The 24,239-nt window shown below is 36.3% G+C and overlaps 1 protein-coding gene and 1 non-coding gene across 3 annotated transcripts in view; both read left to right on the top strand.

Moving 5' to 3' along the window:
• LOC106879111 (disintegrin and metalloproteinase domain-containing protein 10) overlaps positions 1-24,239 on the top strand; it is a 62,177-nt gene that overhangs the window by 22,482 nt on the left and 15,456 nt on the right. For both annotated transcript variants that reach the window (XM_014928551.3, XM_014928550.3), the window contains exons 2-8: positions 12,040-12,175; positions 12,758-12,879; positions 15,379-15,553; positions 17,596-17,728; positions 19,324-19,470; positions 20,049-20,195; positions 21,019-21,214. In XM_014928551.3, the coding sequence (XP_014784037.1) occupies positions 12,040-12,175; positions 12,758-12,879; positions 15,379-15,553; positions 17,596-17,728; positions 19,324-19,470; positions 20,049-20,195; positions 21,019-21,214 (1,056 nt within the window). The remainder of the gene's footprint in view (positions 1-12,039; positions 12,176-12,757; positions 12,880-15,378; positions 15,554-17,595; positions 17,729-19,323; positions 19,471-20,048; positions 20,196-21,018; positions 21,215-24,239) is intronic.
• Positions 20,727-20,844, top strand: LOC128249998 (U11 spliceosomal RNA). Its single transcript, XR_008266136.2, has one exon. It is a non-coding gene; the product is annotated as a U11 spliceosomal RNA (small nuclear RNA).

The following is a 24,239-nucleotide window of genomic DNA, read 5'->3' as shown; positions in this document are numbered from 1 at the left end:
CACACTAACACTAGTAGAAGACACTTGCCCGAGGTGCCACACAGTGGGACTGAACCCAGAACCATGTGGTTCGGAAGCAAGCTTCTTACTACACAACCATGGCCTGCGCCTATACATATATGTGTGTGTTTGTGTTTGTTTCCACCACCACCACTACTCCAAAACTTGTGCTGTTTTGTTTATGTCCCTGTAACCAGACTTAAAAAAAAAAAAAGAAAGAAAACAATAAGCACCGGGGTCAATTTGTTTGACTAACCTTTCAAGGCAATGTCCTAGTATGGCGACAGTCCAGTGACTGAAACAAGTAAAAGATTAAAAAAAGAGATATAGATATGTTATGACTGTGTGTGTTGTTCAGTGGAGTGTATAATATTTTTTGGAAGGTCATTTTTAATAATAAGCTGAGTGTATTGGTGGGAGAGTCAGTTGCCATCTAGCTTTTGGTCAGTGTCCATCCTTGTTCAAATTTGTCATGCTTTTACTTGAATTACCTATAGGGAAAAATAGGTGGTGAACAGCTTTCAGGAATGAACTAAATTCGTAAACTGTGATTCAGCTGTACTTATGCAATGGTAAGGATGATCTAATTCATCATACCATCCCCCAAAATGTATGACCTCAAGAAAATGTTAATATTCAATATTTAAAGCATGCCATGAATACATATCTAACAATGTAGATATGTTTTTAGCATAATGGAAATGATACAGCCAGCATTTTACCTGGCTTATCTATTTAAATGTTAAAACAGGTTAAGTAAATAAATTAGCTAAGGTAAATAAATTAGCAACTGGGATAGTTTGAGTAATTAATTGTAGATTTGTTAAATGTGTTGGAGGTGTGAAGCTGGAAGCCAATAAAAGACAATTTATCAAGTTAGTCAACATATTCAAAGTAATGAATAAAAGACAATAGTAGCTTAATAACTGATACAACACACAACTACTTCTGACTTCCAGAAATCCGATATTACCAGAGATCTGGGAATATTTTGCAATATTATGCAGTATACAGTGCTCTGTATTGAGTAAACACACCCAGTTTTTGAAGTTGGTTAATTTACAAGCAGTATGTTAAAAATAGTTTTGTTCTCTTTTTTTTTATTTTTATGGGTTGACAAATATTAAACATAGTCTTCAAGTGTATTAATTTGTACATGTATCTATTAAATAAAATCAGGAGTGGCTGTGTGGTAAGTAGCTCACTTACAAACCACACGGTTCCGGGTTCAGTCCCCCAACGTGGCATCTTGGGCAAGTGTCTTCTACTATAGCCTCAGGCCGACCAAAGCCTTGTGAGTGGATTTGGTAGATGGAAACTGAAAGAAGCCCGTCGTATATATGTATATATATGTATGTATGTGTGTCTGTGTTTGTCCCCCCAACATCGCTTGACAACCAATGGTGGTGTGTTTACGTCCCCGTAACTTAGCAGTTTGGCAAAAGAGACCGATAGAATAAGTACTAGGCATCCAAAGAATAAGTCCTGGGGTCGATTTGCTCGACTAAAGGCAGTGCTCCAGCATGGCCACAGTCAAATGACTGAAACAAGTAAAAGAGAGAGTTTTCTTCATTTAATTTTCATCCTGTAAGCATTATACTGTACACGTGTTGCAGTATGATATATTTTAAGAATTTTAAGTGGATTAATAAACATCAAACAAACACTGCTTTAGAGTATTGTGATCTTGGTCACTTATTTACCGTAGAAACTGGGGAACCAGTCCCATGAATCCTAGCTTCTCAAGACAGTAATGCCCAAGGCTTGATGATGGTGAATGGTTCAAGTGATCCACTCATATTGATTCACTATAACATTACCATACCATATCAGTTTACTGAAATGCTGTTTACAGTCAAGTGGAAGAGCTCTTTAGAATTAACAATAGACACTACAATGTAACACTACTTAATCTCAGGATATAAAACCACCTCCTCTTCAACTATCGTCAGTTTCCTGATATCATTAAATGCGGGAAAATTTCACTACCTTACGGAGTGGGAGCACTGACATGTCTGAACGTGCCACTGGCATATTCGAACTGGCAAATAACATTGCATTTCAGTATCTCTCCCCTTTTCTTTTCCAAATTTCTTGTGTAAATTTTAACAAGCACTTAGTCAAGTGGCAGAAAACTGGTCATATAACAAACACGATAAAGGGGGTTTAATGGTTCTTTTTCGGTTTACATGGCACAAGTGGTTTTCTAGGAATATGGTCAAATCATGAAATTTATAATGACACAACTGGAGGATGAAATGCATACAATTAGGATGTAAACTAATTAGGCATAACTATGCAGTTAAGCATTTTACTTTGCAACCATGTTCTTCTGGATTTTATTCAATTGTCTGGCGCCATGGGAAAGCATCTTTTCGTGTAGCCTTGGGCTGACCATTTCCTTGTGAGTGAAATTTTATAGACGGAAATCATTGGTGTGTGAGTTTGTGCTGTCCCTATCCCATTCACTTGTTTTACTGTCTCCATCCTCTTCACCGTCACCCTGTATTTTCAAGGTACATCCTGACACTTTATCACCACCATTCGTTTCTCTCCTTTTCCAGCTGGAGTAGCCATGTGTTGTCTCTACAACAAGACATACTATTGCTTCTCAACATCTGGCATAAGCCTTCTCTCTCAATACAACCTCCTCCCCCAACTTCAGCTAGGGATAGAGGTTGGGGGTCTTGTTTTGTGATGTACACGGTGACCTCACTTCTCACGGACATGATGATTATATAAATATCTTTGTATATTATTTAATTATTTAAAAAAAATATTACTATAATATTACTGTACTATACTTATAAATCTTTATATACATATTTATTTAATTATGTTCTTAGTTATATAAATACCCTTATTTTTTTTACATATATGGTGTGCATGTGTGAGTGTATATATTTGTGTATATGTATTTGTCAGTATAAATAAATTCATGTGTGCTTTTGGTATATAAGGAGCCTATGCAAATGTGGGTACAAATGTTTGTACATACAGTGGTTAGTGTTAGAAAGAGCATCCAGCCATAAAATTGGGGCTCAACATAGCCCTTGGATCTGTTGGATCCTGTCAAACCATCCAGTCCGTTCCAGCATGGAATACAGACATGAAATGATGAGGATGGTGGTTCTTTTACTCATTTCAGACATTCGACATGTCAGTTCATAACTTACTAGCTTCTCTAGTCCATTAGTTTTTACCTTAACATCTCTATTGCTACACAGATTGAGATTCCACTACAGTTTTTATTATTTTTTTTTTATCTATGTTGTTTAGAGTACACAACACTGGGTCCTTGTCTTATTCTCTCTTTTTGTGTGTATGTATGTATGTATGTATTGATTGATGCTGTTTTCCCAGCTGCTTTTCTGATATATTCATCTCTATGCTTCCTAACTAAAATTTTAACAATCTTCTGAAGTCTGCATTTTGCCGAGAAAAAGAGAAGGAAAGAAAGAAAATAACAATGTAGTGTATTATCAAAAGATGAAATATTCGTGTTAGCATTTATCTCTCATTGATCTCATTTCACTTTCCTTAATTTTCCCCTGAAGTTACTTAGTGCCTATCTATCCAAAATCATTTGCTTCAGTTAGACTTATGTGTGTTTTACTAGGTATATATAACCAGATGGTGCCTGTCTTCTCTCCAGATCCAATAAATCCTTCACTTATCTGTAAGAGGCTCTTCCACTCTTTGTTTTATTTTTTAATCCCCCACAGAGCCTTTATATCTAGTAAACTGGGTGTTGAAGGAGGAAGAGGAGAGAATTTGATCTGACTTCAAATCGAGACATCCTCCTATCAATGTAATAATGCCAGTATCAAATCTGTTTTGGTGCTTCATTGAAATCGAGATTTTTTTTTTTTCATATTCTTAAACTTCTTAATTTTTTTGTTTCTATAGAATTTATTGATTGTTAGTTCCTGAGGCATTTCAATGAAATTCTTGTTTCTGTTGGTTGGAAGCATTCACCACTTGTCTAGTAGTTACTTTTTCTCTTTGAAATTATTTTTGTGAGTTGTTTCTGTTTGTGATGGTGTCCATGGGAAATATAACCTTGCTTGGAAAAAGGTAAGCATTGGTAATGGGAAGGGTGTTTGACTGTAGAAAATCTGCCTCCTTCCTCAGAAAATTCCGTCTAACCCATAGAAGCATGAGAAAATAGATATTGAATGAGGATGATGATGCTATCATATACAGGCGCAGGTGTGGCTTTGTGTTAAGAAGCTTACTTCCCAACCACATGGTTCTGGGTTCAGTCCCACTGCATGGCACCTTGGGCAAGGGTCTTCTACTATAGCCTCGGGTCAGCTAAAGTCTTATGAATGAATTTGGTAGACAGAAACTGAAGGTGTGTGTGTCTTTGTGTCTGTGTTTGCCCCCATCACTGCTTGACAACTGGTGGTGTTGTATTTATGTCTGTGTAACTTAGAAGTTTGGCAAAAAAAAAACAAAAAAACGACTGATAAAATAAGTACCAGGCTTGAAAATAATAAATACTTGGGTCGATTTAATCGACTAAAAGTCCTTCAAGGCATTGCCTCAGTATGGCTGCAGTCTAATGACTGAAACAAGTAAAAGATATGTGTGTGTTAGTATATGTGTTTATGGTTCACGTCCTTTCTTCAGAAGAGACCCTCTATGTGAACATTCAACCAGCTAGAAATAACTGCCAAATCTCATGGAAATCACATCCTACCATCTTAAAAAAGAAGCATTGCACCTTGCATAATATAGACTTTGATATATAAGACCACAAAAGAAAAAAAATGAAAGATAGTATGTTTGAAATGCTTTTGATCATAGGTCTGTTCAATCGGAGCAATACCATTCTGTAGTTCAGATCACATAGCTCCGAATAATTACCAAGATTAAGTAATATTTTTCATGGTTGGAAGCCAAAATCATAATTTGCCATGATTCATTAGCTGGCTGCGTTTAATTTAAAACACTTCCACTAGTCGTTTAGTTTGTGGAGATGTGAGCTGTGTTAGGCTGTCTTGTTTTAAAAACAAACTCTTTAGTTGTGTTTCTATTTTGTCTCATGAAAAGTTTACTATATATGCATGTGTGTATATATATATATATATATATATACAAAGAATATATATGCATGTATACACACATATATGTACATACTTACATCTACATGTGTATATATATGCATATCAGGGTACAGGACGTTAGAACAATGAACTACAGACAACGGAACGAACACATAGGAAAACCGATAGCCACTTGAAATAATTCCTTCGTCAGCTGCCTCTATTCTAACTAGACGTTACAAAGATATATATATATATATATATATATATATATATATATATATATATAAGCAGAGTAGTTAGTTCTAAAGTGTTTATTAGAGGTGTAAGTAGTAACAATACCGCAAAGTAGTGTTTGTTGCCACTTCAAAATGACAGTAACGTAGTTCTGTACTGAGCAGCCATGTTGAAGTGACAACAAACATTACTTTTCACTATTGTTACTACTTAATCTCTTATGGAGATTTTAGAACAAGCTACTTTGCTTGTTGCAAAATCAGTGGCTAAATGTCATTTGTTTTTCTATATGTTGCTAGCTGGGACAAACAACTGCCATGTCTAGCAGGCGGTTGTCCAGTATTGATGAAGGGAAATACCCTGAAACCAGACTGGTATACTGATCCTGTCACTGCTAGATGCTAAGGGTTTGCACCCCTGTTTGCAATATATTGGACACAGGTTGTGTTACTAACCAGCTGGAGGAGGTGTCCTCTTGGGGTTAAAAAAAATGGTAGTAATGTAGTTCCATATGGAACAGCCATGTTGAGGTGTCTACAAGCATTACTTTATATATGCTGAGACCCCCTTCGGTCATGACTGACCATGGGATTGCACTTAGAAAGTTACCCTCCCAGGCACAAGTCTGGGCAAGGTTGTTTATGGAAAGCCAGCAGTCGCCCATGCATACCAGCCTCCCCTCTCCCTGCCATCAGTGTTATCCAAGGGAAAAGCAAAAGCCGATACAGCTTGGCACCTGTGACGTCGCAACTCATTTCTACAGCTGAGTTAAGTGGAGCAACGTGAAATAAAGTGTCTTGCTCAAAATATAAGTAAAGGGGTATTGCAGATGTTCCTTCTATAAATGAGTATGGAAATTAGAGATTTAAACTCCAAATAAGTAGCGTAGGGCAAATATGTATTAGAAATGTCCAATGGAAAGACACTCCTAGGTTTGAATTAAAAGATGAACTAACTGTTGAAATCATTACGTAGTATAATGTATTTTTTAAAAAATTTCTATACATAATGAAGTTTAGCGTGAAGAGGTGGTATATAAGAAACCAATACTATATAGTTAACGTAAACAAATGGTAGGAGAAATAGAGGGATAAGAATGAGTTAAAGAGAGAATATGATGTATATAAGGGACTCCTGTTTGCATAAAACATCATATTAGGTAACGTATTAATGATAAAGCATAAAAAAGTAAGTAAAAACAGGCTGTTTCAAAGAAAGCTATAACATAATGGGAATGAATGGAAATTTGGTTAATACTAGGGACGTCTGTATTTGAATGTACCCTTGTCTTTTTACCAGAAGATGGTTGTAAATGAGAGTTACTGTCATTTTCAGTCTTCTGTGAAAAACATTTCTAGCTATGTGAAAATACTACCTTGCTTGGAAACAGTTGAGGGTTGGCTACAGGAAGGGCATCTGACCAGAGAAAGTTCTGCCTCAACAAATTCTATTTGACCCATGCAAGCATGGAGAAGTGGATTCTATAATATATATGTGTGTGTGTGTGTGTGCAGGCATGGCGGTGTGATAAGAAGTTTGCTTCTCAACCACATGGTTTGGGTTCAGTCCTTCTGCATGGCACCTTGGACAAGTGTCTTGTGAGTGCACTTGGTTGATGGAAACTGAAAAAAGCCCATCGTATATATATATATATATGTGTGTGTGTGTTTTTGTGTTTATGTTTGTTCTCCATTACCACTTGGTAACCAGTGTTGGTGTGTTTACATCCCCGTAACATAGCTATTTGGCAAAACAGACTGATAGATTAGCCATGTGGTCAGGAAGCAAGCTTCATACCTGTACCTCTAAGAGCTATATCAGTGTGTCTTGTGGTTCTGGCAACACTATGGAAGTGTCTGTATCTTTTCCTACACTTGACTTCCTATCTATACTTATTATGAATCAGACATTGCTGCCTTAACTGGCTTTATTTATTTTTTTTTTGTAAATGGGGACAGTAGTGTTAAAACAGCATCATTGGGGCTATTGATTTGATGCCATAATAGCCAGCCAACTCCCAAGATTATAAAACCACTTGCAGCTAATTACTTAATGCACTCACTTCATGAATAATCAATGCAATGATAAACTCCCTTTAGTTAACTTCGAAATGCCAATTTCTTTTCTTGTTTCTACTTTTCATTCTATAATTAATAAGTGACACTTGCAGGGAGCGATTGCTTCTGTTGAACCATACACTTTTACGATAGTAATATTATCAAGAGACAAATAACAGTTAAATATAATCAATTATTATATTTTTTTCCATTTTCTTCAGACACACATACACACACAGATTTGTATGTGTGTATATACATGTATGTATATATACATACACATTTATGTATGTATGTATGTATGTATCCATCTATCTAACTATCTATGTACTTATGTACCTGCCTGTCTATCATTAGTGGTATATAAGAAACCAATACTATATAGTTAACGTAAACAAATGGTAGGAGAAATAGAGGGATAAGAATGAGTTAAAGAGAGAATATGATGTATATAAGGGACTCCTGTTTGCATATGTCTCACCCTTCCATGGCTGAGACATATATATAATATATATATATATATATTCTTTATGTGAATAAAAATTACTTTTGTTTGAATTCAGAACAGATAATTCACAAAGCATTTAATAGCATTTATTGAATCGCTTTTGCATGAAATTACATAAGTGAAAATTCTGTTGTCAGTAAAGTTATTTTATTTGTAAGCTATAAGATAATAATTTTTTGTGTCTTGACCGAATGTCTCTGTCAATGCATGTAGAATATGTTTGTATTGATGTCACCCCATTACGTAATTTATTGCTGGAAGAATGTCTGAATATTGCTATAAAATTTTGGTAAGTGCATATGGAAATATTGGAGCAGGAAGTTGAATGAGAGTGTGTTTAAAAGTATAAAAATAAAGTAAAAAACACATGCATTTTGTTAGTTGCAGTGAGTAGTGGGGTGGACAAAGATACACATACATATACGCGCACATGCACACATATATTCATAGTAATAAATATACCAATACATTATATTGTCTTTGAGCTTTTGAAGTTCAATGGTAATCCATGTATATAATGGTTGGAAAAATAAGGATGCATGAGAATTGAGAGTTGAGTTAGGTTTAAAAAAAGGGTTAAAAGTTTGTGTTAAGCAGGAAGTGTGGTGTCAAAACAGGAAGTGTGTGTAAGGGGAGACAAATGTTTTTAGTTGGAGTTTTGAACTCTTTTTCAACAGGAAGTTTATGTCTGTTCTTGTTGAAAAAGAGTTCAAAACTCCAACTAAAAACATTTGTCTCTCCTTACACACACTTCCTGTTTTGACACCACACTTCCTGCTTAACACAAACTTTTAACCCTTTTTTTAAAACCTAACACAACTCTCAATCCTCATGCATCCTTGATGAATGAATAATGGAACATATGGGGAAAATAGGTTTCCTTTTGGGATCCCAAGTTGTCCTCAAGTATTGTGAATGGTTGCTGAGGTGCACTTTTGTGGTTCAAGCAGAATCTTTGACTGATCATGACTGATCTCTGACCCATGTTATCACAGATCAATTCATGATAAGCGTAACATGGTTCACAATAAGCATGCTGTGTGCCAAAGTGTCTTCTACAACCATCTCAGGAGTAGTGTTTGCAGAGGAGTGAAAGAATACTATAAGGACTAAATGTCATCTTAACTTGGCATGTGAGAGTGTGTTTGCGTTTGACTGAGTGCATAAAGTGGAGAGGCCAACAAGTATGAGACTGGTGTGGAAACAGAGCAAACAACAGACATATGATGAAAAGTGGTTCAACCATGACCATCTCATCATGCTTTCAAGCATAATGTACCTAGGACTACATCCTGTGTATTGATCCATTTTTTTTTAAAAGATAATAGTCATTTTTTGTAACATGTCAAGTGATCATGTTCCTTCATTGGCTTGAATTCAGTGCTTTTACCAGCAGGGATATTTGTTTACAGAACAGTCTTGCTTAAAGGACAAACATGAGAATTCTGCAGAATCTGTTGAGATTTTCTTGGCAAGGAATCAGAAAACTTAACACTCTGTGCAATGCACTTATAAGATATGCTTTTTACTTTTTTTTTTTTTTTCTATAATCTTGCACATGTTGCAGTGCTAGATGAATTCCTCTTACATCAAGAGAAAATTACTTGTAAAGAACTGCGCACGAAATTTAAAGAATGTTGTCAACGTGGCTTCTACTGTAGAACTTTCTTGTGAACTGTTTTGACTTGAAGAGTGGAGTGCTAATTCAGTGGAATCATGTTACCTACAAAATGTTTGCAAAATAATATAAAATAAAGGCAAAAGATTTATCCGATGGCTGTGAGAGAGAGAGAGAGAAAAAAAAAACAAAGAAAAAAACGGAGTTAAAGTAAAATAAAGTGATATCATCAGTGATTACATTCCATTTGTCAAAGACATTTAAAGAATTCTAATGGGATGGATGTACACTGAAGTATGCATGTTAAATCAGTTGTTAAGATTGTTTATAACTAAGTGAAACAAGAATCTCTGGAAAATACTAAATATGAACAGTTTGAAATGAAATAAATTATTTTGCTGTTATGGGAAAATAATGTTTTATTTTGCAAACAATTTATAATTTTGTATAGTTATAAAATAGACATCTCCAGCATCATTTTAACATCCACTTTTCTATCCTTGCATGGGTCGGACAGAATTTGTCGAGGCAGATTTTCTATGGCCAGATGGTCGTCCTTTCACTAATCATGGCTTGTTTTCAAACAAAGTAGTATTTTCCCATGACCGGACATATCTTGGAAGATTGGAAACGAAGGACACTGCTTACATGATGGTGACACTTGTTTACAGCTATCACACACACATGCAATGTGTTTCTCAGTTTCTGCCTACCAACTCCATTCAGAAGGCTTTGGTCAGCCTGGACCTGTTGTAGAAGATGTTTGACCAAAGTGCCACACAGTGGAAGTGAATCTGAAACCATTCAATTAGGAAACAAACTTCTTACCACATAGTCATGTTTGCACCTATGACCAATTTTTCATTAAAATGGAATCTTCAGTGTCTCACGGAATTACGGGAAACATTGGCAATATACCAATATAATTAAATATCTAAGTTTTATGGCAAACCAAACAGCATAATCATCACCTCAAGTTACTTATGCATGATTTTTCTACACCTCAAAATTCTGTACCCACAATGTCTTATTGTGGCAATTATATATAAGCACACCTATTTTGTAGACAATATGAACTTATTCTATCTGCTACCACTCTTAATGAATCTCAGACCATCCAAAGCGGTGCTTTCTGTAGTGTTTTACATACCTATAAGTCAATGTGTAAGCTTTCATGCGGTCATTTGTGTCATGTATTGATTAGGAGTTCAATACATAACAAATGTACAACATTTGTTATGTATTGATTTGGAGTTCAATACACAATAATTTGACTTGCTAGAAATAGTAGCCAAATCTCTTTTATTATTCCCTATTGTCTTTTTTAAGATGATTGGGAGTAATAAGAGGGAGATGGGACACAAATGCAAAGACAGACGTGTGTGTGTGTGTGTGTGTACCTCTACCTAGAAAAAAGATAAGTTACAAAAACACCAATGACAATTCAAGAACCAACAAAACCTGTGAGAGGAAAGTCTTTCCTCAGTGAAACATATAACATGGTGTGACAAAATCCAAAAGGAAACTGCAAGGAAGTGGGGGATCCAAATGAAGAGAAGCAGAAAAGAGTAGAGAACAGTGTAGAAAAGCCAATGATAGCTTATCCTTCATTGGCAGTAAAGGGGTTAAAGTAAGTAGTGTCTTAAAAAAGGGCACATTGAACGGTGTAATTTTAGATATACTCTGATGGTGGTGGCAGCGGTGATGGTACAGGGTGGTCACCTCTGTACCCATACTCAATATTGTAATGTATTCAGTTTGATGATTGACCATTTCTGTCAAGTCATCGTCCTTAGTGAAATGTGTGTTAAAAGAATGTTTGTTCATTTATTTCTATCAGTGTGGCTTACTACATAGAGGCTCTTTTTATTTACTTTTTTTCTTCTTTTACTATAGAGTTGTACTATTCTTGCTTGTATCTCTGCTCTACTACTACTACTACTACTACTACTACTATTATTATTAGGGTGGTGAGTTGGCAGAATCATTCGCACGCTGGGCAAAATGCTTCGTGGCATTTCACCTGTCCTTACGTTCTGAGTTCAAATTCTGCCAGGGTCAACTTTGCCTTTCATTTTTGCAGGGGTTGATAAAATAAGTACCAGTTGAATACTGAGGCTGATGTAATCGACTATCCCCCTCCCCAAAACTTCAGACCTTGTGCCTATAGTAGAAAGGATTATTATTATTATTTTACTTTTCAGAGCTCTTGACTTCATTTGCTCTGCTTTGATTCTGTGAAAACAGACAGCAACATGTCAGAGGTCTCACATTGATTATTATTATTATTATTATTATTATTATTATTATTATTATTATTATTATGATTAAGGTGGAGAGCTGGCAGAATCGTTAGCATGCGGGACGAAATGCTTAGCGGTATTTTGTCTGCTGCCACATGCTGGGTTCAAATTCTGCTGGGGTCGACTTTGCCTTTCATCCTTTCGGGGTCAATTAAATAAGTAATCGACTTAATCCCTTCCCCCAAATTTGAGGCCTTGTGCTTCCAGTAGAAAGTATTATTATTATTATTATTATTATTATTATTTTCTTCCTTTCTCATTTCAGGCAAAAGATTTTTAGATGATTATATAGAACACTACCATCCATTAATCTATAATCATCATGAATTGGATAGAAATCATAGGCGCTACAAACGCTCACTGAATAACCATATTCTACTTTCTTTCAATGCCTTTGATCGGTAAGTTGAATAAAAGCTCTTTTTCCCAGGCTGGGATCTTCAATTCTTTTATCATATTTATGTTGAAATAATGATGACTTTATGAAAAAAAAAAAAACTGTCATGATTGAGCTGATATTTTGGAATATAAATTAATATTACATTTTGATTGGAAGTTTTAATTGGGATTGCTTTAGAACATGGAATTCGTATCAGAACCAAGGGCTGTTTCAGGCAAGTTGTCTGGGGAGAGTCATTCACTTTTAGTACCTTATAAATCTAACACACTCACTGGTCCAATTTCCATTTGTTTACTTATTTATTTATAAATAAATGACTGGAAATTAGACTGGTGAGTGTGTTAAATTAATAAGGCACTAAGAGAATGACTCTCCTCAGACACAATAGATTATGTTGCTAATACTTATATGCAAAAAGTCATAATCATACCAGCATAACTTACTGTTTCCAGCACACTTAAAATTTAGTAATTTTTCTTTTCTTTTCTGTCTGTCTGTCTGTCTCTCTGTTTTTTTTTGCTTTGTTTAATTCTCAATCATGATAACTGTGTATTGTAAACATAAACGTGTTCAATATTTGCAGAGACTTCACATTGAAGCTCGAAAAAGATGACACAATTTTCGCTCCAAATCATGTACATCAAAATTCAAATGGTACAAGGGAACCGGTTGACACGTCCTTTGTATACAAAGGAACAGTGTTAGGTAACTAATTTCACTTTGCATTCTTTTAAAAATAATGACTGTTTATATTTCGAACAAGAAAAACACCCTTTTGATTTATTATTACAGCATTCTTAAAAACATAAGTATTTCACATTAAAATATAAATCAAAAACAGGAAAAAAATATCACTTTTGCTCATGGTTTTATTTTCTGCTCTAACAATAAATCAAAATTATGTTTACCATGACTGTATATTATGTCAGTGTTTGAGCACAATAGACCTATTGGAAAATACTCTCGGCATAACAAGGAACTTGTCAGTTTGTTTAATCTAGGCTTTTTGAACCTCTTAAATTATATATATATGCAATCTTTGTATGTAATGTATTCATTATTTCTGGTCAGGTTTGCTGTACTTGATAAGGTGTGTCAAGCTAAGTAAAATTGCTGTCTTTCACACATCCAGGCTTGTCCTTTCAGGTGCCAGTGCGTTGTAAATATACCTGTTCCGCTGTTGTGTAAATGCATTTGTGCCAGTGACAAGTAAAAGTGCACCCAGCACACTCTGTTAAGCGGTTGGTGTTAGGAAGGGCATCCAGCCGTAGAAACCATGCCACAACAGACAGCCGGGGTCTGGACAGCTCCCATGTCAAACCGTCCAACCCATGCCAACATGGAAAACAGATACTAAACAAAAAGCTGAAGCAAACGTTTGGATGGTAATGGTGTTTGCCAACAACACTTGGTACATTGGTGTGTGTGTGGAAGAAGGTGATTGCTTCAACTGATGTAAGGAGTGAAACATTTATTGTTTCATACTATTATGTAAATCCCTTATTTCCCTTGACAATTGAACTAGTCAAACTATATATATATATATATATATATATATATATATATATATATATATATATACACACACACACACACACACACACACACACACACACACACACACACACACACACACACACACACATACATACATACTTGCATGAGGGAGTGCTGAAAAGTGCCTGGCTTTAAGAGTATCACAAAGAGCCTGGTTGGAGGCCCAACCTTCCAAGTTCTTTTACAGGGAATTTAAAAATCAGAGGGTACCTGTCCTCAGTCAAATCGTCCAACCCATGCTAGCATGGAAAGCGGACGTTAAACGATGATGATGATGATGATATCTAAACATAAAACAAACATTAGTGTAGCATCATCATCATCATCATCATCATTATCATTTGGGATCCATTGTCCAAGCTAGCATAGGTTTTGATGGTTTAACTGGAACAGATAAGCTGGAGAGCTGTACCAGGCTCCAGTCTGATTTGGTTTGGTTTCTACGGCTGGATGCCCTTCCTAATGCCAACCACTCCAAGAGTGTAGTGGGTGTCTTTTATGTGTCACCTTCCCATTTTATTATTGCTGGCTTACACTTTATTGAGATTAGTGAATTTTCTTCACTGCAAAAAAGATATATGTGTTTGCATTGGGAGCCCTTTGCATCGAAGATCGGTGATTGTCATACGCTAACGAAGGGTAAATACCCAGAAACCCGGGTCCGTGCGTATCACGTCAGATCGATGATGGGAAGGATGACTTCCTTTTGCAAATACCGACAGGGCACAGAAAGTGTGCCAATAGCCAGCTGGAGGAGATGTTCTCCTGGGGCTACAAGCTACAGTAGCAATCACCCTTAGGGGTTAGCTGCATTTAAGTGGCAAATATACTTCAAGTTGTCGTGCAGCTACTGTTAATACCTCGTTCAGAGATTTATTATTGCTATATCATTATTGTTATCTGCTTGTTATAGATAATTTGAGTAATTCCTTTTATTAATTGCTATTAATTGTTGCAACTGTAATTAAATGTGAATCCATTCGATTATTCCCTGATATTTCTGATGTTTCGATTTACAAAATATCTGACTCGATGTTCATGAATTAGCTAATTTTATGAAGTGGAGTTGGCAGGGGAGGCTACAAAAGCTTAAATTCTGTCAGATTGTAACTGATATTTTTTATTGTTTAATGTTCTTTGGTTTGTTTCTTATCACCACCCATTTAAACTCTTTCCCAAATCGTTTTCAACGTGGGAGATAATTTCAGCTAATTATCCTCAATGATGTTTAGTTCATATATTGAAACATCTCTCATTTATATTTACTTTCTTATATTACATTGTTTCTTATATGTGTGAGAACTGATTTATTTTGGTGAATCACTGAATATACTTCTGGAGCTTAATTATGAATTTTTCTTTTAATAATTGGTTTTGTGTTAATGTTAATTATAAGGGCAGTAGATTGTCAGAATTGTTAGAGGCTTCTACAAATTGCCTTGTGGATATCTTTTGTGTTTTGAGTGTCCTGTTGAGGTCAGCTTGGCTTCTCATCCTTCTGAGGTAGATAAAATTACATACCAATCAAGAACTAGGTCCGTTTTATTTTTTATATCCCACACCAATAAAAAGAAAAGTAAAAAGAAAAAAATACTGTCACTATGTGCCAATGTTACAACTTAATAATTATTTTCCAAACATTTTCAGGTTATTCAAACAGTAAAGTATTTGGAGTAATTATAGCAAAATTATTTCGTGGGGAAATTTCACTCCCAAATGAACCAACTTATCATATAGAGCCTTCCACAAGATTTTTCAGTACAAAACAGCCATTCCATTCAGTAATTTACTCTGAAAAAGATCTCAATGTTGATCCATATAAGTAAGTATTTTACGTTTTCTTTTAAATGGTTTTTTAACATATTTTAAGTTTGTAGCCATTAGTGAAAACCTACAGCTTTTTATAATGGATAAAGATAATTTTTCATCCGAAAATAATCTTTTTATATGCAAACATGAATTCATACAGGAAAACTATCCAGAGAACAGAATCTGTATTTCTGACACACACAAATGTGCCAGTTTTCTTTCCTACATTTCCTCTGCACTTTTTGGTTTCTTGCCAAAAGAATCACATCTTTCTTTGCCAAATCTACCTACTACCCCTACACTTTTCTACCCAGAGGGTTCTGTAAGCAGTGCTTCTGCAGCCAAAATCAACACATTCGTTGTTCCACACTGACTTTAAAGTTCACTCTATTCATATACACAAGAAAAAATTTCCTCTCTATTCACTTTTGTCTATTTTTCAAGGGAAATTTACTATAATCTCTTTAGAAAGGTAAATTACTAGTATCCTTTATAAGCAGATTATTGCATCACGTTCAAGCTGGAGTCAGACACAAATGTTAGGGATTATTTAGATTAGAATAAAGCAGTTTGCTTAATTTTATTTACATTTAGCAACTATACTTTAAGGCTTAAGATTAGAATTTTTTATAGTAAGGACTTTTTATTAAAACAGACAGTATTATGTATCTGAAAGATTACTTTTGTATATTGTCTGAGGAGTAGCAACAGTGGCCATAGCTGCATAAGGCTTTGTTTGACTAAGGTTTGGATATGGCTTGTATTAGGACACCTGTAAGTTAGTGTTTGACAGGAATAGATGAGCAAAAGAGGAGTTACGGAGAGATGTAGTACTGGGAGATGAGTTTAGTATGAATGGTGAGAGATATAAATCCAAACCATTGAGTTTTGGACAATTTTGAGGAACAAAGATCAATGTATTTGTGACTGATGATATATAGGAAGACAGCACATTGGTACTCTTTTACTCCTTTACTTGTTTCAGTCATTTGACTGTGGCCATGCTGGAGCACCACCTTTAGTCGAGCAAATCGACCCCAGGACTTATTCTTCGGAAGCCTAGTACTTATTCTATTGGTCTCTTTTAGCCGAACCGCTAAGTTACGGGGACGTAAACACACCACCATCGGTTGTCAAGCGATGCTAGGGAGACAAACACAGACACACAAACATATACACACACACACACACACACACACATATATATATAGATATATACGACAGGCTTCTTTCAGTTTCCGTCTGCCAAATCCACTCACAAGGCTTTGGTCGGCCCGAGGCTATAGTAGAAGACACTTGCCCAAGGTGCCACGCAGTGGGAATGAACCCGGAACCATGTGGTTGGTAAGCAAGCTATTTACCACACAGCTACTCCTGCGCCTAGTGAAAGTTTTTTTTTTTTTTTATAGGCAAGACCGATTGGAATGTATTTGTGCATGGCAGTTCCACCATCTCAAAAGCAGGAGCAATACTCTAGTTTATATTATAATTGTAGAGGGTCCGCATATTTTCTGGACCTCTAATACATGTTAGCTCAGTATTGTGTATATTTTATACAGAGAAGGTGTGAAAGTTTTAACTATGTTGTGATCATACAGTATGTAGCTGTTCTTTAACCCCAAGTCAGCTCTAATTTACCAATGTTAGACTTGCAATCAAAGGATTTCCAATCATGACTATTCCATCTTATTAATCTGGGTTTATATCATCCAATATGTGTTCCTGTTTTAAGACAACATTGAGTAATCTGACGGAGATTTAGCTACTATTTCTAATGGGTCAAACGACCAAGTGAAGGTTCTTTTGTTGACTCCTATTATGGCTGTTTTCTTGATACATGTAATTATGCTAGTGATTTGAACATAAAACGGGAAAAATAAAGTAAGTTAATTTTAGAAAAGGTGTCCAAATCTACTGTTCATGTGGATATTCGACTTTGTAAACAAATAACTGGGCTTTATTAGCATTGAATATAAAAAACAAAAAACAAAATGGAAGATTGATAAAAAAACAAAAATAAAATGGTGATTCTGTGTGTTTCTGTTATTTCTATAGAGAAAGAAGAGAGAAAGAACAGCAAGAATTGAAGTTTAATAAAAATATAGGAAGCTGCGCAAATGACGATGTCCATGAATGGATGAAATCAGTTCAGTTATCTGTGATAAAACCAAATGATCGACATAAACGGGTAAGGCTTGAGTAATAATATTCTTTTTATGTATTTATTTTGTTTTGTTTGGGGATAAACTTTTAGCATAAGGTCCTGTGACAATGGTTATCAGGAAACTTAGGCTACACCAACGGTAATCGTCTCTGTGAAGGGCCAAAAGAATTAGCTGGAGTTGTATGAATTTGAGAGGAAGACACAGTGGAAATGTTGGTTTAACTGCCAAAACCACAATGTTTATACTATTGTGGTGATGAATCCTCAAACCAAGTTGGAATTATTTACAATAAGAATCAAACACACTTATCACATTCCATGAAATTTGCATGGTGGCCTCAATCAATTCCGTGAGTAATAACGGATATTTATGTATGTATGTGTGTGTGTGTGTATATATATATATATATATATATATATATATACATATATATATATACATATATATATGTATGTATGTGTGTATATATATATATATATATATATATATATATATGTATGTGTGTGTATATATATATATATATATATATATATATATATTACAAGAAAATTTTATATAGGTCACCCAAGGTTTCACACCCACAAAGCTTTGGCTTTGTGGGTACGAAACCTTGGGTAACTTTATATGAAATTTTGTTGTAATAATTACTGATCTGTTTTTCAGAGTGTGCTTGTTTCTAACATATGTTTTTTATTAACTCATCCTGCACAAGTCTCTTTCCCACACGACCTCTTCAGCCACCTGCGGGGGCCAATCAGGGTCCTTGGTACAGGTGAGGATGCCTCCCCTCCGACCCTTCCTAACAAACTTTTTGATGAACTCTTGAACAGCCCCACCTTGTGGAATAGGACTACAAATTCCTCCTCCTCATAGGGCGAGGTGACAGTTTCTATTGTTGGCGGCACAATTCCCACCGACAGGCCTTCCTCCGTTGGTGGCACAATTCCCACCAACGGAGCGTTGGGACACACCAGTGGTCCACTATCAGGCGCCGACCGTATCCTGTTCTTCCTTTTTTCTCCTTTTTTGGGGGCCACGGGAGTAGGGAGCACTTCCACCTTTACCGGAAGGTCCTCCTTCTTCCCCGCAGCCTTCGGTGAGCAACCATTGTTACCCACCTTCTTTCTTTTTTCCTTCCTTCGAGGAGGTTTCCACCACCTCAACATCCTCCGTCTCTCCCTCCAGTGGGGGAGCGGGGGGAACTACATTTATTAACTGCTCCAGGACCCTACTCTGATCTTGGGGACAGTTTTTCTTAATGTGGCCAGGCTCCAGACACAGGTGACACTTGGGGGTGCATCCTTCACGGATCACCGGATACTTGTACCCAGCCATTCTCAAAAAGGTCTGGGAAGACCAGATCTTTGGCTGATCGGGTCCACAGGGTCAAAACAGCTTTTATGTTCAAACTTGCCAGACCTGGCCTCTCATACCTATCCTATAATGTCATTTTAAGAAATAAGCATTCGTATCATTGGAATCTCAGAGTCCAAGATAATGCCTGATTAATTCCAAACAATTTGAATAAGCATTACATTTAGTAGTAATCTGAAATTTTAACTATACCAAACTGAACAAATTTATATCTATTTTTCCTTTTTGTTATATTTTTTTGCAGGAGGCCCCCAGTGAATCTGAAGGCAGGTTACGATATACTCGGAGTGCTAATCAGAATGCTCAAAGTACAATACGTGATCGAACATGTACGTTGTTCCTACAGTCAGACCCGCAATTATGGGACTATATGACTGTAACATTAAAATACGTAAGTACACCAAAGACTATTCAGTTGAAGTTTTATCGTCATTTCATAATTATCCCTTCCACTATAGGCACAAGGCCTGAAATTTGAGGGGAAGGAGACTAATTGATTACATTGACCCCAGTACTTGACTGGTACTTATTTCATCGACCCTGAATGGATGAAAGGCAATGTCAACCTCAGCGGAATTTGAACTCAGAATGTTGTGACAGGTGAAATACCACTAAGCATTTCGAGTGCTCTGCTAATGATTCTGCCAGTTCGCTACCTCATAATAATAATTTGATGTATGTGAGGTCAAGGTGCTTAATTACTAACCATATTTGCTAAACCTTAAACCTGACTACAGTCATGGTCTTGTGTTTGTTATGATAAAATTGGCTTATTTATTAGTAAACAGATCTTTCAAAAAACCTGACCTTCATGGGCAAAATGAGCCTCTGGTAGGGAATGGTTGAGAATCAATGATTTATATGTTTAACGAAGCTACTAGTGTGTTGTTTCTTTTGTGTTGCTCAAGTATCTATCCAGTCAAATAGTTCAATTTAATCATGGTAAATTCATGACAACTTTCATTACAGAATCCTACACAGGCCAGAGACGAAATACTTGGTTTATTTGTAAATCATGTGAATGCTGTTAAATCGATCTACGAAGATACTAATTTCACAACATATGATGGATCATCTTATTTTGTTGGTGTCAGTTTTGTTGTACAACGGACTACTGTAAGTATAACCGTCCAATAGAATATTTGGTTTAATTCATTTCTTTGGCTTTTTGTTGCTGCAAATGTAAATTTTAGCTGATTTTACATTCAACTTGTTAGTGTCACGTGTTTTTCATTGTCCAATCTCTGTTGAACTATAATTTTGTATAATATTTGTTTTGCAGTGATTGATGAATTTATGAACGCTTTATGTTGGTTTAACTGTAACTTATGGTATTCCTGTTTCACTACAGTCTACAACACTGATATTCGACTATAACTTCTGACATCCATCTTTCACTAGCTTTAATGACACCATCTGATAGCTTATGGCAGATGTGTTTCACTGTTGCTTTGATATTTATGTTCATGTTTCACCATGGTTTTGACATTCATATCTCATTGTAGCTTATGACATCAAAATCATTCTATAATTAACGACAGCCATGTTTTTACTGAGGCTTGTATCATTGTTTGTCTCACTGTAAAGACACCAATGCTAATCTGACTAGCTTATGATCAATGCTTGTCTGAGTGTAATTTATGACCAATAGAGGATCTTTGTCATCAGTGACACCCAGTTGCTGATATATGAGCGTCTGGGCAGAATCTCAATCAAGAGATTCCGGAGATGTAATTCTTAGCGACTGGCAGCAGCTAGTGCTCTTTAGATGACGATGTGCCTGTTTGTCTGACTTATAAGCATCGTTGTTTATCTGATTGTAGTTTGTAATACAACTATTTATCTCCTTGTATCTTATGATATGATTTATGTAACTGACTTCAGCTTATGATGCCTATGTTTTACCCGACTAAATTATTACTTTGCTTTCTAACTATAGATTATGACACCAGAAACTGAGGATTGCAACAGTGGGAAAAATCCAAGTCAGTTTTGCTCTCCAAATATTGATGTGAGCAACTTTCTAAATCAGAACTCTCTTACCTCTCATGATGATTTTTGTCTGGCCTACATATTCACATATAGAGATTTCAATGGTGGAACTCTGGGCCTTGCTTGGGTTGGATCTCCTAACAGTAAGGGAAATTTTTCTTAAATCTTTTTGCCGTTTAATCACCTCTCGTCTGTATGTCCTCCATTAACTGGTTTCCTTCTTTCCAGTTTGTTATGGAAACAACCAGTTTTTATATGCGTGAAATTACATGTTCAAAAAGTTCTCTTTTCTTCTTTTATAACAGTTGGGTGTAGTTTGAGGAACATTTGACTAGGCTGCTATTTCCAGCATATTAAGTAGGCATATAAAATGGTTGGACAGTTGCTACTGGAACAAATTTGGTCATAGGTTTACTCTGCTAGCATTAAACTGGAGCTAAGCAACAATTCATTAAGTCCATGGCTGACCTAAGCCTTGTGAAGTGGATCTGGTTGATGGAAACTGAAAGAAGCTTGGTGTATATCCATATATATATGTATAAATATATATATGGTTACCAGTTCAGTCCCAGTTTATGGCACTCTTTGACTTGTGTCAGTCATTTAACTGTGGCCATGCTGGAGCACATGTGTGTGTGTGTGTGTGTGTGTGTGTGTGTGTGAGTGTGTGTTCATTTTATGTTGGGTTATAATAAAAACTGTTTTGCAATAAACTGAATGATTACTCAATATGCTTTGTAGACTACGTATTTATTGTACTTTTACAAGAAGAGTGATGATAGTGACTTCAAAGTTTCAACCTGCCAGCTTTTGTTGGGCACAGACTTCCACTTCGAAGTCACTGTTACCGCTCATCTTGTAAAAGTATAATATTTATGTGTGTGTGTGTGTGTGCGCGCGCGCGCGTGTGTGTGCATGTGTGTTATAAATGAATATCAGTGTCATACAAGCAGTGTTGTTCATTTCCAATATTCTGTGAAAATATGTTTGGCCATGGGAAATATTACCTTGCTTGGAATCAAAGAAGTGTTGGTGACTGGAAGGGCATCCAACCATAGAAAATGTGTTGCGAAACATTCCATCAGATCTGTGCAAGTCTGGGGGGGAAAAAAAGTACATTCAGATGATGGTGATGATGAAGAGATGAGGAATTTGATGTTTTAGAGCTGTTATTTTATCTGAAAGAAAAGCAGTCCCCTGCTCTCTTTCAGGCAGAGGAACAGCTACAAAACCTTGCATTCTTCTCTTCCCCATGGCATTCAAACATATGCATACTCTCAAGCTTCATTGACAAATGACAAAATCACTGGTTGGTAACAAGATGGCTAATTAGTCTCTTAAAATAGTTTGAGAGGCAGCCTATTTGTAGCTCATTTTAATTCCTTTCACACCATATTTGTTGACCTTCTTTCCATCAGCATGAAATACAGAAATGTCAGTTCACCACAATGCTGACATTATTCTCACCTATCGGGTTTTCTCATAGAACAGGTAATTTATGTGTAGACTGTGTGAATATTGCTGAAGCAATCTGCAAAAATGCTAACTTTTCACAACTAGTGATTAATCACAGGCATGGCTGTGTGAGGTTTAAGAAGCTGGCCTTCTAACCTTGTGATCTCCGGTTGAGTCCCAGCTGTGCAGCCTTCCAGCATGCCAATCCGGTCAAACCAACCCATGCCAGCATGGACAACTGACATTCGTTTCAAGGAAAGTATTCAGAGAAAAACAAAAAGTTTGTTCAATGTATCTTACAACATTTTAATCCATTAACTCTTTAGCATTTAAACCAGCCATATCCAACCCTAATATTCTATTTATTTTGCTGTTCAAACCAACCAGATCCTGTCTGTTACACCTACCCTACAACATCATTCTAAAATTAAACAATTGCTTCATTGACAGCTTGAAGCTATGAGATAAGGCATGATTAATTCAAAATACTTGCAAACTGTATTCAATTCAGTGTTTTTAATTAATATTATTGTTCACGTTTAATTGCCATACATAATTCTTCTTCATGGTTGATCTCTTTCATTTGCCAGTACTTATTGTGTCTTTATATATTTATGTGTGTGTGTTTGTATATGTGTGTATATGTATATATATATATATATATATATATATATATATATAAGCAATGTTAATTCTCTAAATGAAGTATTAACAGTAACTGCACGATAAAGTGTAGTATATTGCCACTTAAGTGTGGCTGACCCCTAGGGGTGGATGTTACTGTTGCTTTTAGCCCCAGGAGGACATCTCCTCCAGCTGGCTTATCGACACACGACTGTGTCCTGTTTGCCAAGGGAGTTATCCCTCTCACCTCGGCCAGCAGCACGAACGTATCCGGATTTCAGGGTTATTTCCCTTCGTCGGCGTTCGACAGCTGATGACCTTGGTGAGAGAGAAAAACCTGGCAGACCTTATATCTTCTTTTCCAGTGACATTCTTCACTGATATTGAAAAGGTGAAAACAAGCAATGTTAATTCTCTAAATGAAGTATTAACAGTAACTGCACGATAAAGTGTAGTATATTGCCACTTAAGTGTGGCTGACCCCTAGGGGTGGATGTTACTGTTGCTTTTAGCCCCAGGAGGACATCTCCTCCAGCTGGCTTATCGACACACGACTGTGTCCTGTTTGCCAAGGGAGTTATCCCTCTCACCTCGGCCAGCAGCACGAACGTATCCGGATTTCAGGGTTATTTCCCTTCGTCGGCGTTCGACAGCTGATGACCTTGGTGAGAGAGAAAAACCTGGCAGACCTTATATCTTCTTTTCCAGTGACATTCTTCACTGATATTGAAAAGGTGAAGACAAGCAATGTTAATTCTCTAAATGAAGTATTAACAGTAACTGCACGATAAAGTGTAGTATATTGCCACTTAAGTGTGGCTGACCCCTAGGGGTGGATGTTACTGTTGCTTTTAGCCCCAGGAGGACATCTCCTCCAGCTGGCTTATCGACACACGACTGTGTCCTGTTTGCCAAGGGAGTTATCCCTCTCACCTCGGCCAGCAGCACGAACGTATCCGGATTTCAGGGTTATTTCCCTTCGTCGGCGTTCGACAGCTGATGACCTTGGTGAGAGAGAAAAACCTGGCAGACCTTATATCTTCTTTTCCAGTGACATTCTTCACTGATATTGAAAAGGTGAAAACAAGC

Source organism: Octopus bimaculoides, chromosome 18, assembly GCF_046866305.1.
Source record: "Octopus bimaculoides isolate indiv1 chromosome 18, ASM4686630v1, whole genome shotgun sequence".
Classification (NCBI taxonomy): domain Eukaryota; kingdom Metazoa; phylum Mollusca; class Cephalopoda; order Octopoda; family Octopodidae; genus Octopus; species Octopus bimaculoides.
This window is presented reverse-complemented; position numbering and strand designations above follow the sequence as displayed.